This window comes from Cryptotermes secundus, unplaced genomic scaffold, assembly GCF_002891405.2.
Source record: "Cryptotermes secundus unplaced genomic scaffold, Csec_1.0 scaffold696, whole genome shotgun sequence".
NCBI classification, from domain to species: domain Eukaryota; kingdom Metazoa; phylum Arthropoda; class Insecta; order Blattodea; family Kalotermitidae; genus Cryptotermes; species Cryptotermes secundus.
The window spans coordinates 302,812-316,566 of NW_019734322.1; the positions used below are offsets into that span (position 1 = coordinate 302,812).

At 38.9% G+C, this 13,755-nt stretch overlaps 1 protein-coding gene across 2 annotated transcripts in view; it reads right to left on the reverse strand.

Moving 5' to 3' along the window:
- Positions 1-13,755, reverse strand: part of LOC111868634 (palmitoyltransferase Hip14) — a 39,311-nt gene that overhangs the window by 11,880 nt on the left and 13,676 nt on the right. For both annotated transcript variants that reach the window (XR_002843540.2, XM_023859468.2), the window contains exons 6-9: positions 12,042-12,173; positions 8,977-9,177; positions 5,784-5,945; positions 2,587-2,743 (exon numbers count right to left, since the gene is read on the reverse strand). Coding sequence is in view for 1 of the 2 variants with exons in the window: in XM_023859468.2 (XP_023715236.1) it covers positions 2,587-2,743; positions 5,784-5,945; positions 8,977-9,177; positions 12,042-12,173 (652 nt within the window). In the remaining variant the exon portion in view is untranslated. The remainder of the gene's footprint in view (positions 1-2,586; positions 2,744-5,783; positions 5,946-8,976; positions 9,178-12,041; positions 12,174-13,755) is intronic.

Genomic DNA, 13,755 nt, shown 5'->3' on the forward strand with positions numbered 1-13,755 from the left:
CATTGGATAGGTGGCTGGATGGGCCCCAGAGTTTGTCTGGATGACATGGAAAAAATTCTTGACTCTACTGGGACTCGAACTCCAAACCCTATGTCATCCAGCCCGTAGCCAGTCACTATACCGACTGTGCTATCCCCACTCCCCTATATGAACAGTGGTGGCTTTAATTCTGATGAAATACTGAAAATCTGATGCATTAGTAATAACTGTAAACTGTAACATATTGTGACGTATTTGCGCTATGCAGGACATCCCCTCCCCCGCCAGCAGTGACGTAACACCTTCGGTGCGTTGCCGCTGCTACGGTAATAGGACAGTCAACACCCCGCCCACTTCCGCGGTGATGTAACACAGGATGCCGCCGTTGCTACTCAGCAGTAAACAACTCCCGACAGCGTTGCTAGGCTATCGGCAAACACGGCATCAGGCAACAGTGGTACCTATTACGTAACTGTTTTCTGTGTGGTCCGTAAGGGGGCTAAATAAGGGGCAGCGAAGACTATTCAAGAGTTAGTTACGAGTTAACCAAGGAGTCAGTCAACCAGTCAGTTGTAGGCCAAGTAATTGTAATACTGCAGATGGCAGTAGTTGTGAAATTGTGAATTGTGTGATTGTAAGAGCAAGTGTGAAATAAAATTCGCTATATCCAATACGGCGTGAAGTTATTAGTCGCGTTACATACCACCCAACACGTGACAATATATATCCATACAGAATGCAATTCAATAGTTTAAGAGTAAGTTATTAGCGTGTATCTGCCTGACGACAGTGTTTCATAAGCTGAAACATGCAGCAAGATACCACTAAAATCGATAAACTTGTTACACATGGTTAACATGAAGAAGTTTTTGAGAGTTGTTGTGATGTAATGGATAAACAAACAAAATTAGTCTAATTTATTTTCTTGTGCTGATTAAATACTATTAAAACCCCTACACGTTTTGGTCATAAATCACCATCTTTGGGGGGGGGGATACCAGATATTAAATGAAACTTTACAATTTACATATGAATAAAGATTTAAAATATCCAAGCAATACAATTTTTGTAAGTTAAAACTAAAAATATATTAAGAGTTCAGTCATGTAAACCAGTCCTAAATCCAATTTTTTTTATAACTGGTGCATCATGCTATATTATGTATTACTGCCTCATGCTTGTTTCTTATTTTGTCAAAACAGTGATGGTGTGTGACACTGTGTGCATTTAGAAAGGTGAAATACTAAACTGTAGTGGTACTGGCATATAAACAATTCAGTATTTCACCTCTCATGAAACTTTCATTATGTGGATCCTGAGAGGTGAAATATTGATCTGTACCTGTACCAGCACATAACAGTACCCATCACGACAACGATCATAACAGATCCAGCAGCATCAGAGAACGCGGAAGAACAGCGAGACCTCACAAACAAGTGAAAGTGCAACCAATAACATAAGTTGAACTTTAATTCAAGAACTTTTAACCAATAATAATAATTAAACTAGTTAAAAAGAACTAGACACAGTTGGAGCGTAAGTAAAATGAGACTGTAAACAACAAGTGAAAGTGTAACCAGTGACATGAATTGAACTTCGATTCATGAACTTTTAACTTTTAACAATTAAATTAGAATAATAATTTCAACCTGTGTTTTATGAAAAGAACTCGATATTTTAGTGAGCGTAAATCGGGATAAGATACAGGGTCAAATGAGTGAAAAGTGAATGTGACCGCGTGTAATTATACAGCCGTGTTCATATACCTAAGGATGACCTCTTGAGGTCGAAACATGTAGTGATAATAAAAACGTGTTTTGTAGTCGGTAAATTCCCTCTACTATTAATTAAACACACAACAGTATGCAAGAAACGATTAAAAATAAAATAATATAACAGTACCTCACCTCTCCAGAACCACACATCACCATACTGACACCATGAAAACAAAGCCTGAGGCCATATTACATGGTATAGTACAACACAAAAATTATTAGGAAAGTTGCATTTAACAGTGGTTCACATAACTGAACTTTAAAATAATATAAGTTTTAAGTTATTATAAAAATCTTATGACTTAGACATTTTAAATCTTATTCATATATGTAAATTGTAAAGTTTTTTGTAATAGCTGGTATCGCCACTGAAGACGGTCATTTAATTGAAACATCTCAGTTTAACAGCATGTAATCACCATAAGAAAACAAATCAGATATACTTAAATGATTTCATATCCTATTTTAACACATAAAGTATAATGGCAAAAATGAACCCTAACAATCTATGGTAATGTACGTTTATAATCCAACATGATATGAAATTTAGCTAATAGGCTATTATACTAAGCTCATAAGCAGAAAAAATAACTTCAAATCCTTTTAATTACTTCTGTTGTCATCACTGCCATCATACTAGGCTGCAGCAGCACCAGGATGAACAACAGAAATATATACTTTTAATGCGTCTCTGGAGGACAATAGAATTTAACTGGAAGAACTGTAACACTGAGATAGTAACAGCTGGGCCCTTAGACACTGATTCTTATACAAAGGAAAACTCTAAACTGAGAAACAGTAAATTAGATCCACATTGCATAAAATTACAAACCTATGCAGTTGCCAACCCATGGACAGTGATGATCAAACTTTGCAACACAGCGGTTACACACAGAGCAGTGCTTAGAGCGTATAGGGCGCCGTACCAAACACGAGCTACAGAACCACTGGGGTTCAAATCCACCACGTTCTGCCAGCTCTATTATTGTCTGTAATTATGACAATTAACTGTGTTACTGCATGATGTTGTAGCTAAAATATGTTGTCACTCCAGTTGCTATACATAGTGTAAATAAATATATGTTACAATGCTCTGTGGTAGATGGGTTCAATCTGATCATATTTGGTTAATACACCCATGTCTGGAAACACTTTGTTTACATGTTAGGGCCTCTGAAATGTGAAGGAGGACCTTTCCCAAGGACAACACTTTCAACTCCAGAAACAGCCATGTACGGGTCCAAGAAAATCCTACTGCGAAGCATATCCGAAGCCACCAACACCGCTTCATGGTCAATGTGTGGGCAGGGGTTATCGATGAACATCTAATCGGCCCTTACTTCTCACCTCTGCGGCTTACTGGCAGTATTTACCTGACATTTCTCCAAGAGACCTTACCCAAACTGCCAGAAGTGGTGCCTTTGGAAGTCCATTGTGAAATGTGGTTCCAGCATGATGCCAACCCAGCATACTGCAGTAATGTCATCCGTCAGTGTTTGGATGAAACTTTTGGCAACTGATGGATTGGACATGGAGGCCCAACAACTTGGCCCCTCACTCCCCTGACTTGACTCCACTGGATTTATTTCTCTAAGGGGATACATACAAAGCCTGGTGTATGAGACTCCAGTGGAGACACAATATGACCTTGTGGAAAGAATTGCAGTAGCAGCTAGAATCATCCAGGAAATGCCGGTAATCTTTCAAAGAGTTCAGCATAACATAGGCAGGCAGTGCAGAACATGCACTGAAGTCGGCGGCCACCATTTTGAGTAAAATTTATAATGTAAAACATCCCCTAAAACTTATGCATCCTCTTGGAAACTTCTGTGGCTCTTAGTGCCAAAAGGAAGCATTTTCTGGACATTGGTGTGTTTACAAAATATGATCAGATTGAACTCATCTATCTACCAGAGTAACATATATTTATTTACACGCTGTATATTCTTTGCAATATTAGAAACTGAGTCCATATCTGTCAACATGTTTTATCTACTAAACCAGTGAACAGAATTAGATGTAGAAGTTGCAGCAGCAACATAATAAAAGTAACTGGTGGTGGCAGTGGAGGTAGCAACAGTACAAACTCTTTCTTAAAGAACCAAATTGCCTGACTCTCACTGTCGGCTTGTTAGCCAGAATCTTAATCATTATTTCCTGAGAAAATGAAGTCTTCACTGGTGGCTAATATACCATGCACTGTAAACACGAACATGCTTTCTTAGGTGAAATAACTTGTTTAGAAGAATTCATCACCACAGCAGATGCTCAAAATGCCTCCCTTCTGCTCTTAGACAAACTTCAAGTCTCTCGAGACACCTGTTAGACACCAGTTTGAGTTAAATGACTTTCATAGATGTAACTGTTTTACAAATGTGCTTAAGTTCATCCAGTGTGTGGGGAATAATGGAATACATTGTTTCTGGATTTCCCAACAGATAAATTCATAAGAATTTAAATCTGGAGAGCCTGGAGGTCACAATCTGTGACTTACCAGTCTGTCTTCAAACACCCTGCTTAGAACATTAATGGAATAATGAGTAGCGTGCGCTGTAAGACTACCTCGCATAAAATAACTATATGCATTTTCTTCTTCTGTAATGCTCTCAAAAAAGACCAAAGAATATAATGCTGCTCTGAATTAGGTCTGTTAAAAAAATATGGGTCCCACTATTGTATCTCTGTAGCAGTAATGAAAAACCACCTACCAATCTTATAATCAAGAAGTGGTACTTCAAAAGCCTGTCTCACATTAATACTGCTCCAGTATCTATTGTTCTCAGCAATGTTATATTCCCTGCTACAGAATCTCCAAAATGACCAGATGGTATGGCATGTGTTCTTGGAGACTCTGCAAAGCACTCAGGAAGTCTGCCACAGTCCAGCTGTATAATGCTATTAGGGCTGTGGAGGTGATATGGGAAAAGTCTGTGTTGAATGCTTTACCATGTAACCGGATAGAAGAATGGAGGTTCCCTAGACAGGGGAAGGTGCCAGTGGCAAGACAAATCCCAGTGCTGTGGACAGGATTTACGAAGGACAGTTAAGATTTCACTGCAAAATCATAAGCTGCCACAGTCCATCTTAGAGCAGATCAGGGCATTGAAAGTTCAAGAATTACTGCCTGGTCTCCCACTCAGCACCTGCTAAATAAAACTTTTAAATACTATATGACCCTTCACACCTAACATAGAGCCATCCCACGAGAGTTTGCTGTCAAGGAGGGGGCCTAGAAACTTGACAGCTGAAGGAAAGGGCAGAGCATTACCACTGAGGAGCAGATTGAGAGGATATAAACGCTGCAATCACGTGCAAGTGTATGCATTGGCCGTTTGCTGCAAGGGAGAATCTGTTCTGCACAGCCCAGTGTGACAGATGCTTTTTGGCTCTCCATTGGAACCATGTTCTGGGAACTGTAATAAATGGCAACATCATCAAATATAGTGACACTGAGGACAAAGGATCTATCATATTAATCATCCCACTAATGGAGACTGCAAACAGGATCACATTTAAAATTGATCCTTATAGTATTCCATTTTCTTTTTAATAAAGTGCAGAAAAAAACATTTCCAAGATAAACACAGTAATGGTGACCCTGGAAAAAGCTCAAGAGAAACAATGGAAGCCATGAGTGTGAGAGATATTCTAGACATTTGTACAGCTACAGTGTGTAAGCTATTTTGTACACATGGTCACTTAACTACTCAACAACAGATTTGTATTTGGAATACATGAACATCAAGGCCAAAGAAGTATACAAGAGAAAGAAAATATAAATTTGTAAACATGTATACACCCTTAAAGTGGATCCTTGTACTACTGCTAGCCATGTTGGTAAGTGCTGACCACACTGCAAACTTTCCTAGATGAGTTATGTGCTTTTAGGATCATAAATATTTCACACTCTGCATTTTACTTCATTAAATGATTCTGAGTTATAATTTACATTGGGCTGGACCTTCTTTTCAGCAATTACAAAAACTTCTTACATGCAGATGAACTGCAAGATCCAGTGTGGATACAGACCCTGTATTTCTGTTCCTGAGTGCTGGACAACACGCCTGGGTCACCTCGCCATGCATGTAGAAAGTTGTACCATAAAACACCAGAACATAAAATGAACACCACTGACAGCCACAGGTCTACGTGTGGAGAGATCCATACAAACCACGTCACATACATCCAGAACTGAAATGAGACACCAAGATTGTTTTAAGTGTTCCTTACAAAATAATAATAAAAATAATTATGTGGAGGTCATGCCTGTCCATTTGTCTGTGACTTTGTATATCAGCACATAAACCACAAGACAGACCTTTTTAATTCAACATTGGAAACTTTCACAAAAACTTTCTAGCCAATTCTGATTTTTGATCATATTCATATCAACACTTCTTAACATATATCATACACTGATAAGCAAATTTGATTTGGTTCATCCTGGTCCGTCACACTAGCAATAGTATAAAAAAATCAATAATTGTGGAAACTGCTATTACAATGTGATTGGTCATTATCAAGACATACATACAATACAATTACAATGTCATGAATATAAAATCTTAGCCTTTAACAAATACAGCAATATGCCTGAATTTATTAAGATATTTATAAATTATTATAATTAGTTTATTTACAAGTGTGGTTTAAAAAACTCTGTTTAAGTCTGGAACCAATTTGGTTTGCATCCTTTATACTACCTCTCTTTAAAGGAAGATGCGTGTCTACCATGTCATGGTTCCGTTATTTGATGAATAGGACTATTTAGTGTCATCCAGTTGTTCAGGCTGTGCTGTGTTGTCAAACACAGTTTAACAACATAGCAGAGCCATAAGTGCACAGGCAAAAAACAGTGATGCAATGAACAAAACCTCATCAGAACCAACAGCCCAGGATGACGAGTTGCAGGAAGTAAAGAGACACAAGAGGCATAACTCCAATTATAACTACAATGATAAGTCAGCCAAGAAGTTGACTAGAACAGTCCCAACATCCACAGGTGTCAAGCTGCCTCCAAAAGCAGTGTCATCTTGTAACTACTTCACACCCCTCAGAATTACTGACACAGACTACTGGAACAGGAAGCTCACAGAAAACCAGGTAGGCCACCACCAACAGTGACAACTTCTACCACAAACCTAATTCAAATCCAAAGCGACCTAAAACACATCAAAGGAGAGTAAGAGTTCTGAAATACATGAAATGGAACTCATATCATAACAAATGAAATGGTGGACTATTCAGCCATAAAATCCTATCTGGAGAAAAATAATCTCCAGTATTTTACCTTCTCTCTAAATTCTGAAAAGCCTATCATGAAAGTAATGTCACCTTCCTCCAGATACACCAGCACAAGATATTTCCAAAAGCCTGAGCTTCAACATCATCAATGTGAGGTAACTGACGACCAATTGAAGAGCCCCAAATGGACAAACCTTACGTGGAAACCATCCTACTATTTCTTGTTACGTTAACAAGAAACGTAAAATCTCAAGAGATATTCAAACTGAATAGCCTTAACCATATAATTATTAAGGCAGAATCATACATAGCTCAAACTGGCCTTACTCAGTGATACAACTGTCAAAACTTTGGCCATGCCTGGGCCAACTGCAAGCAACCCCCTCAATATTTGTGGTGTGGCAGTGGCCACCTGCATAAGGAATGCCCCAAAAAGACGAATATAGAATCTACACAGAGTTGCTGCAATTACGCCCTACTAGAAGGAGAGAAATCTCATTCAGCATTATACCGAGGCTGCAGCCATGTGAAAGGAGAACTGCAAAGGAGAAGAATACAGTGAGCTGCCAAGAGACCCTCTGGGAGGACATTCTTCTCTAGTTCACCTCACCAAAGCAGTCCTATGCAGCTGCACTGCGTCAAGACAACTAACAACAGCTACCAAAGGCACCACAGACAGAAGGGAAAAGCATCCAGCACCCCATGCAGCAGTATCTGCCACAACAGGAATATCAGAAAACAGGTCTGTCAGTACAGGCTCCCAATTCGTCTCACAATGACACTAGCCACTGTAGTGCATCAGATCATGACAGAGCTCGGTGAAGCTGTGTCACAAGAAGACAGAATAATGGTCATTACAAAAACTGTACTTAACATAATGCAACAAAATGTCTGCTAGAGTTCAAAGGTCACTTTAAGCCATAGCATTTAATGCAAATGGCATTGGAGGCAGCGCTATGAGCTCAGTAAACAGCTGTAAGACTTATATATAGATGTAGCTCTTCTCTCAGACACACACCTCAAACCCAATGAGAGATTCTTTATTCCAAATTATCACTTTTATCATACCGACCACTTCCTGGGAAGAAATGCCAGAACTACCGCTGCAGTGAGAAAGGGCACTCCTCTCCACTTGTTTAAATAGTAGCCACAGGGGGTTTGCATACTGATTGCAGCAGTCTACAAGTTCCCAGGCCATGCCTGGAATGATACAGACATCACTGTGTTCTTAAGCTTCAAAAATAAGTCACTACTGGCAAGAAATCTGAATGTGTTGTTTAACACACAGCAGGCTATGAATAAACACGGAAATACTAAGAATCTCCTTTTGCAAGATAGACGGGCGGCACAGGATCAGCCACCTCCAAGAATAACAATAGGAGAACTGACACGAACCTGTATGATTTATAAATTTTAAGCTTGAACTAGAAAGTTTTTTAAAAAACTTTAAAAAGTTTTAACACCAGGAAGGCTGCTGTGAATGTGAAAGGTTGAACATTGTGTACATTGTGCATTTCAGACATTATATGTGTATGTATATAATTAACATCTATTGTAATAGTAGTTTCCGAAAAAGTATTGATGCCCTCTGAGGATGAACCGCAGGGATCGAAACATGTAAGGGTGATGAGTCTTCAAATGATAAAACTTAAATAGTCACATTAGACGGTGTTATTTTTGGCTTTGTAATTGTTAGTGTGACGGACCAGAATGAAACAAATTAGATTACAACTTTCTTTAGGTAGTGTCATTTCAGTCCATGCATACATATTTTGTGAATATGAAGTCACACTTCTATCGTTCCTTGATTATTTGTACTGATTTACACAATCTAGTGCTCAAAAGTCAGATGAGTTTTAGTTCTGAGACTTGAATTGTGTCTTCTATCCAAATTAATATGGTACACTTAGAGCATGTTATTGAGAATATACAAAAGACAATGAATGTGGAATGGAAACTGTGGCTTGTGGTAGGATACCTTGGTGGCTAGATAGACAGACATAGGCAGTAGATTCATGAGTCGGTCATCAAATATGACCTGGCTTGCCATATACAGAACTATGTAGCAGGTCACAAGGAGTCCCAGCTTGACTAGATAGTTCTGACTAGATTGAAGGATGATGCCCACTGTGTAGAAGGCCAGGAACGGCGTTGACACCATGCACCAGAAACGCAGCCTCTGAAACAACATGGTCAGAGTTAGACTCCAATACATAAACCTGCACAGGATTTTATAACTGATCATCCATTTCACTGGTTTTCAAGGGATCAACCAGTCATCATAACCATAACAATGTGATTGTGCACCTACACGCATGTTTGTGTGCGCATATGTCCATGCAAATCCATGTGTATGTGTGCAAATACAGATTGAAAGTGGGAATAAAGTGCTGAGAAACATATATGAACCTAAGAAAGAGGACAGAAAAACTACACAATAGGGAGCTTTATAACTTGTAATCTTCATCCAATAATATTAAGGGATTAAATCGAGAACAAGATGGATAGGGCATGGAAATGTACAGAAAACACTGTTCAGAAAATCACAAAGGACAAGACCACTTAAGGAAACTAACACATGGGAGGACAATATTGGAACGTGGATGGCACAACAGGAAGCAGGCTCTGCATTTCCACAAGGGACGTCATATACCCCCACTCCTTCCATCACTACATAACGCTTGGTAAATGCCCCTCCCCACTAGGCTGTGACGTCAGGCAACAGGCAAGTCTGTGTATCAAATATTGCTAGAGGGCATGTGGAAAGGTTTATTACAGCTGACAAAATTTTTTCAAGTGTAAGAGCAATGTTTACACACACGTACACATAATGTGGTTGGGTAAAGCAATACACATCTGAATTATGAAGTCCCCCAAGCGGCCTCGAAAGTCTAGGGGTAACGTTCCCACCTTATGACTCAAGGTACACAGGTTCAAACACGGCGGAGGTCATGGAATTTTTAAGGGCAGAAAAATTCAGAGAACAAGTCCTCCAGGAGGGACTTTAAGCCGTGTGTCCCGTGTCGTAGATTTACGGCACTTAAAAGATCCTCATGTCTCTAGGAGACCTCTGAGCAAAATTGGGCAGTTTCCTGCCCAAGTAGTTTCAAATTCCTCTGGTAGATGGGGACGTATCAGGGACCACTACCGGAGAGGGCCAACCTCGCTGGCGGAATGGGGCTGATAGCGAGCATGGGCATGGTGACTAATTAGAATAATTAAAAAAGGGGGACGCACAATAGATCAATAAATGGTCGCAGTGCATGGGGTAACCCACCCCCTCCAAATAACAATAATAATAATATCTTTAAATTACTGAAATAAAAAGCTCACCTTTTCAAAATGCATGTTTAGGATATCAGGGGCTTTGCTTAGCATACAATCCAGTCATAACATTCAGTACTGAAAAGTATAAAACACAGGTTTGAAGAATCCCTTTTTCATTAAAATGATAACAGCTAATGAAAGAAGGCCTGTTTCTGGCATATTCAGAATTGATATTACTTGCAATTAGTGCATGCTTCACCCTGTCAGTGCACTNGTCTCTAGCATCAATAGTTATCGACATACAGAAGACAAGGCGAACCTCCATTTCAGCCAAAAACGCGTTTTTTCGCATTATAAAAATGACTGTACCGGGAGAACCTAGCGGATTATAATTTTTTTTAAATATTTTTGGAGTATGAAAGTATCTAGAAATAAGCATACTAAATACAATTTTTTTTAAATGGTCGTGCAACCTATCTGGACGACTTCACATGGAATGACCCGTAAGCCAATTGTTGAGGTATTGATTTTTTTGGTAAAATTCAAAGTGCCCACAACTTTGCTATTAGTAGAATATCAAAGTCGTAATTTTAACTCCAAATTACTCTAGAATAGTGCATTATTTGCTATGAATTTCAAAATTGTTGGAGCTTCCCCACCGGAGATATGAGATGCTAGAAATGACCGATTTTTGGGCCCAGAGCAAAGTTTGGAAGCTCCTGGAAAATTCTGGAAAATACATACAGGGCTCAAAACTATGTGATTATATTCCCCATGTAGACAATAAATGGTAGAAAACACAGATCTGGTACTTTCCCCCTCCTATTAGTTTCTGGAGGTCAGAAATAGCTATTTTCCCAAAATCGGCAGGTGAGTTTAAAGCTTAATTAGACCTAGAGGAAGTGAGTTGAGTAAAAACACATAATGATATGAATCGTAGTCCATATCATGAGGAACAAATTGGTTATTTATTCGAGTCTCTATCTTCAATAGTTATCGAGATATAGATAATAACGCAAACCTCCATTTCAGCCTAAAACGAGTTTTTTCGCATTATAAAAACAGCTGTATCGGGAGAACCGAGCGGATTAAATTTTTTAAAAAAATATTTTTTAAGCATGAAAATATGTAGAAATAAGTGTACAAAATATTTTTTTTAAATGTTTGAGCGACCTATCTGGATGATTTCACATGGAATGACCCTATAGCAACATTAACAGTGACTACTGAAAGTTGTGTACAGTGCGTACTAGAAAGTGCATCTGTGACTGTGACTTTTTTTTTGTAACCCGTGTAGTGTTGTCAAATAAAGAAGGTACATTATTGCACCAACAATGAAGTGTGATCCGGAGACTTCTTCCACAAAAACCTCTCTCTCATTGGAGCAAGGCCCGTTAAGCTCTGAAGAGAATCTCACTGCTCAAACTCTGAACATTGTTCCCTTTTCCTGCCCTCAAGCCTTCCGTCATGGTTCTAAGCCCACGTGGCATACCAACCACAAATGAGAGGCTATGACTACAACGTCAATGAGTGAGTTAAGAACAAGAACTGTTATAAAGTGCCATCCTCAACGTGGGGCAGTGAAAGAGCTGTTATATAAGGGAGACAGAAAAGGAGATAGAGCACATTGTAGGATATACAGAAATACTGGGATGTTAGGTGGAAACAACATACTTGTCAAGACTAAAGCATTAGTCACCAACCAACCAACCAAAGACACAAAATATGTAAATGCTTTAAGAATTTTATTAGCATATACAGCTCTGGGTCACTTACCTTATCTCTAGTGATCTTGTAGCATGGGTTACGGCGTTTTGACCCACACATTTCTTCGATCTTATCATGCACCTTTTTTCCAATCCAAGCTGCATTTTTGTGAGATTGAAGAAGACTATATGGAGTATCACCCTGCAGACACACAGTTAAACTTACATGAGATCTAAGTTTTGAGTTTAGTGTCTGCACTGAGAGAAACTGTGTCTTAATTACAGGCATAAACATTCACTTTCTGTTATCATTATGCTGGCACCAAATCAGTACACTCCTTTTATAATGACTGATTTCTGCAATTTCCATCCTCATACTGCATAGCAGAATAAATTAATATACAATCAATGTATTATATGTGGGATTTTCTGAGAAAGAAATTACTGTTATCAGCCATTACGGCAACAAATATACAGTTAACTCCGTACTACTCAGCCATGGATTATCCAGTTTGCATTCAATCATGATTCCATGTACGGTTCTTTCATTTGTTCCTTATAATCACATATTGTTAGACAAACACACACACACACACACACACATGAACTAGGTTGAATGTCTTCTCTTGCCTCAAATAACCAGTGCAAGTGTTGAGAAAGGAAAAGGAAAGATGATCTAACACAAAAAACAGGGGAAGGTAATGACACACATAGCACTGTTTCCAAACATTCTTTCTTTGGGTTATTGTGTGTCAAAAAGATGAGCATCTATGAGGAGTGAAAAGGTAGGTGAGATGTGCTATTATCAGTGTGAAGATTCCCCCCCCCCAATGTCACAGCGATAATACAACCCATGGATCAAGTTGTGATTGTGTCAATGAATGACAATATCATGCTTTCCATTTCAGTGCTCCTGTCATGGTATGGAGGGGGGGAGAGGGACTGACAGTAACAAATGCTGTATTTGGCATGTGTCAGCTGCAGTCTGCAGTAAAACCAGCAGGGCTTCTTCAATCATGGAGGAAACTTCTCCCAGATTTGGAATATTCAGAATTTATCCAATGAAGAAATAAACAGATCTGAAATTAGTGATCCAGCGGATGTTTTAAAAGTGTCTGAAAAAGAAAATAAAAAAATTAAAAATGGCTGCAGAGTAACAGCATGAACCTGGCTTACAGAAAATGAATGGTACAGACATTCTTAGTGCTTCCCAGATTGACTGCTAGATCCATTCGGTTTCAGTCACTTCAGCACACCAAACAATGAAATCTGAAAACGATTCTCTTTCATCATACGTGTAAAAACCATTCAAGTAACTGAAGTCAACAATCTGAATCATCTTCATTCAGAATATGAAGCAGTCTGTGTACAGTTTCCACTTCTCTAGTCTCACAAGAACATTGCCTTACAAACTGTGTGAAGGCCTGTAACACTATTACAATATTTCCACCGTCAGTTACTTTCAAGGTCTTCCTAATCATCCTTTGTTCACCTTATGTACTGTTCCATCTGCCTCAAACTTATCATGCAACCTTGCAATTTTTGTGTGTTGATGGTGGGGCTCCAAATTCATTTCTCCAGTCTTTACACCTCAGTCACATACACTTTTAAATAGCACTTTAGGATAAATTTTCATTGCTCAAACATTAACTGTGGTTCCACAATTTTGTTTTACACTGGATACTGCCATCTAGTTCAGTGTACCAGCTCTAAGAGCCATGCACTTCTTTCAAATTCAACACTAACATGACTTCAAAATACTATCACTCAGTCTCCATTTTTTA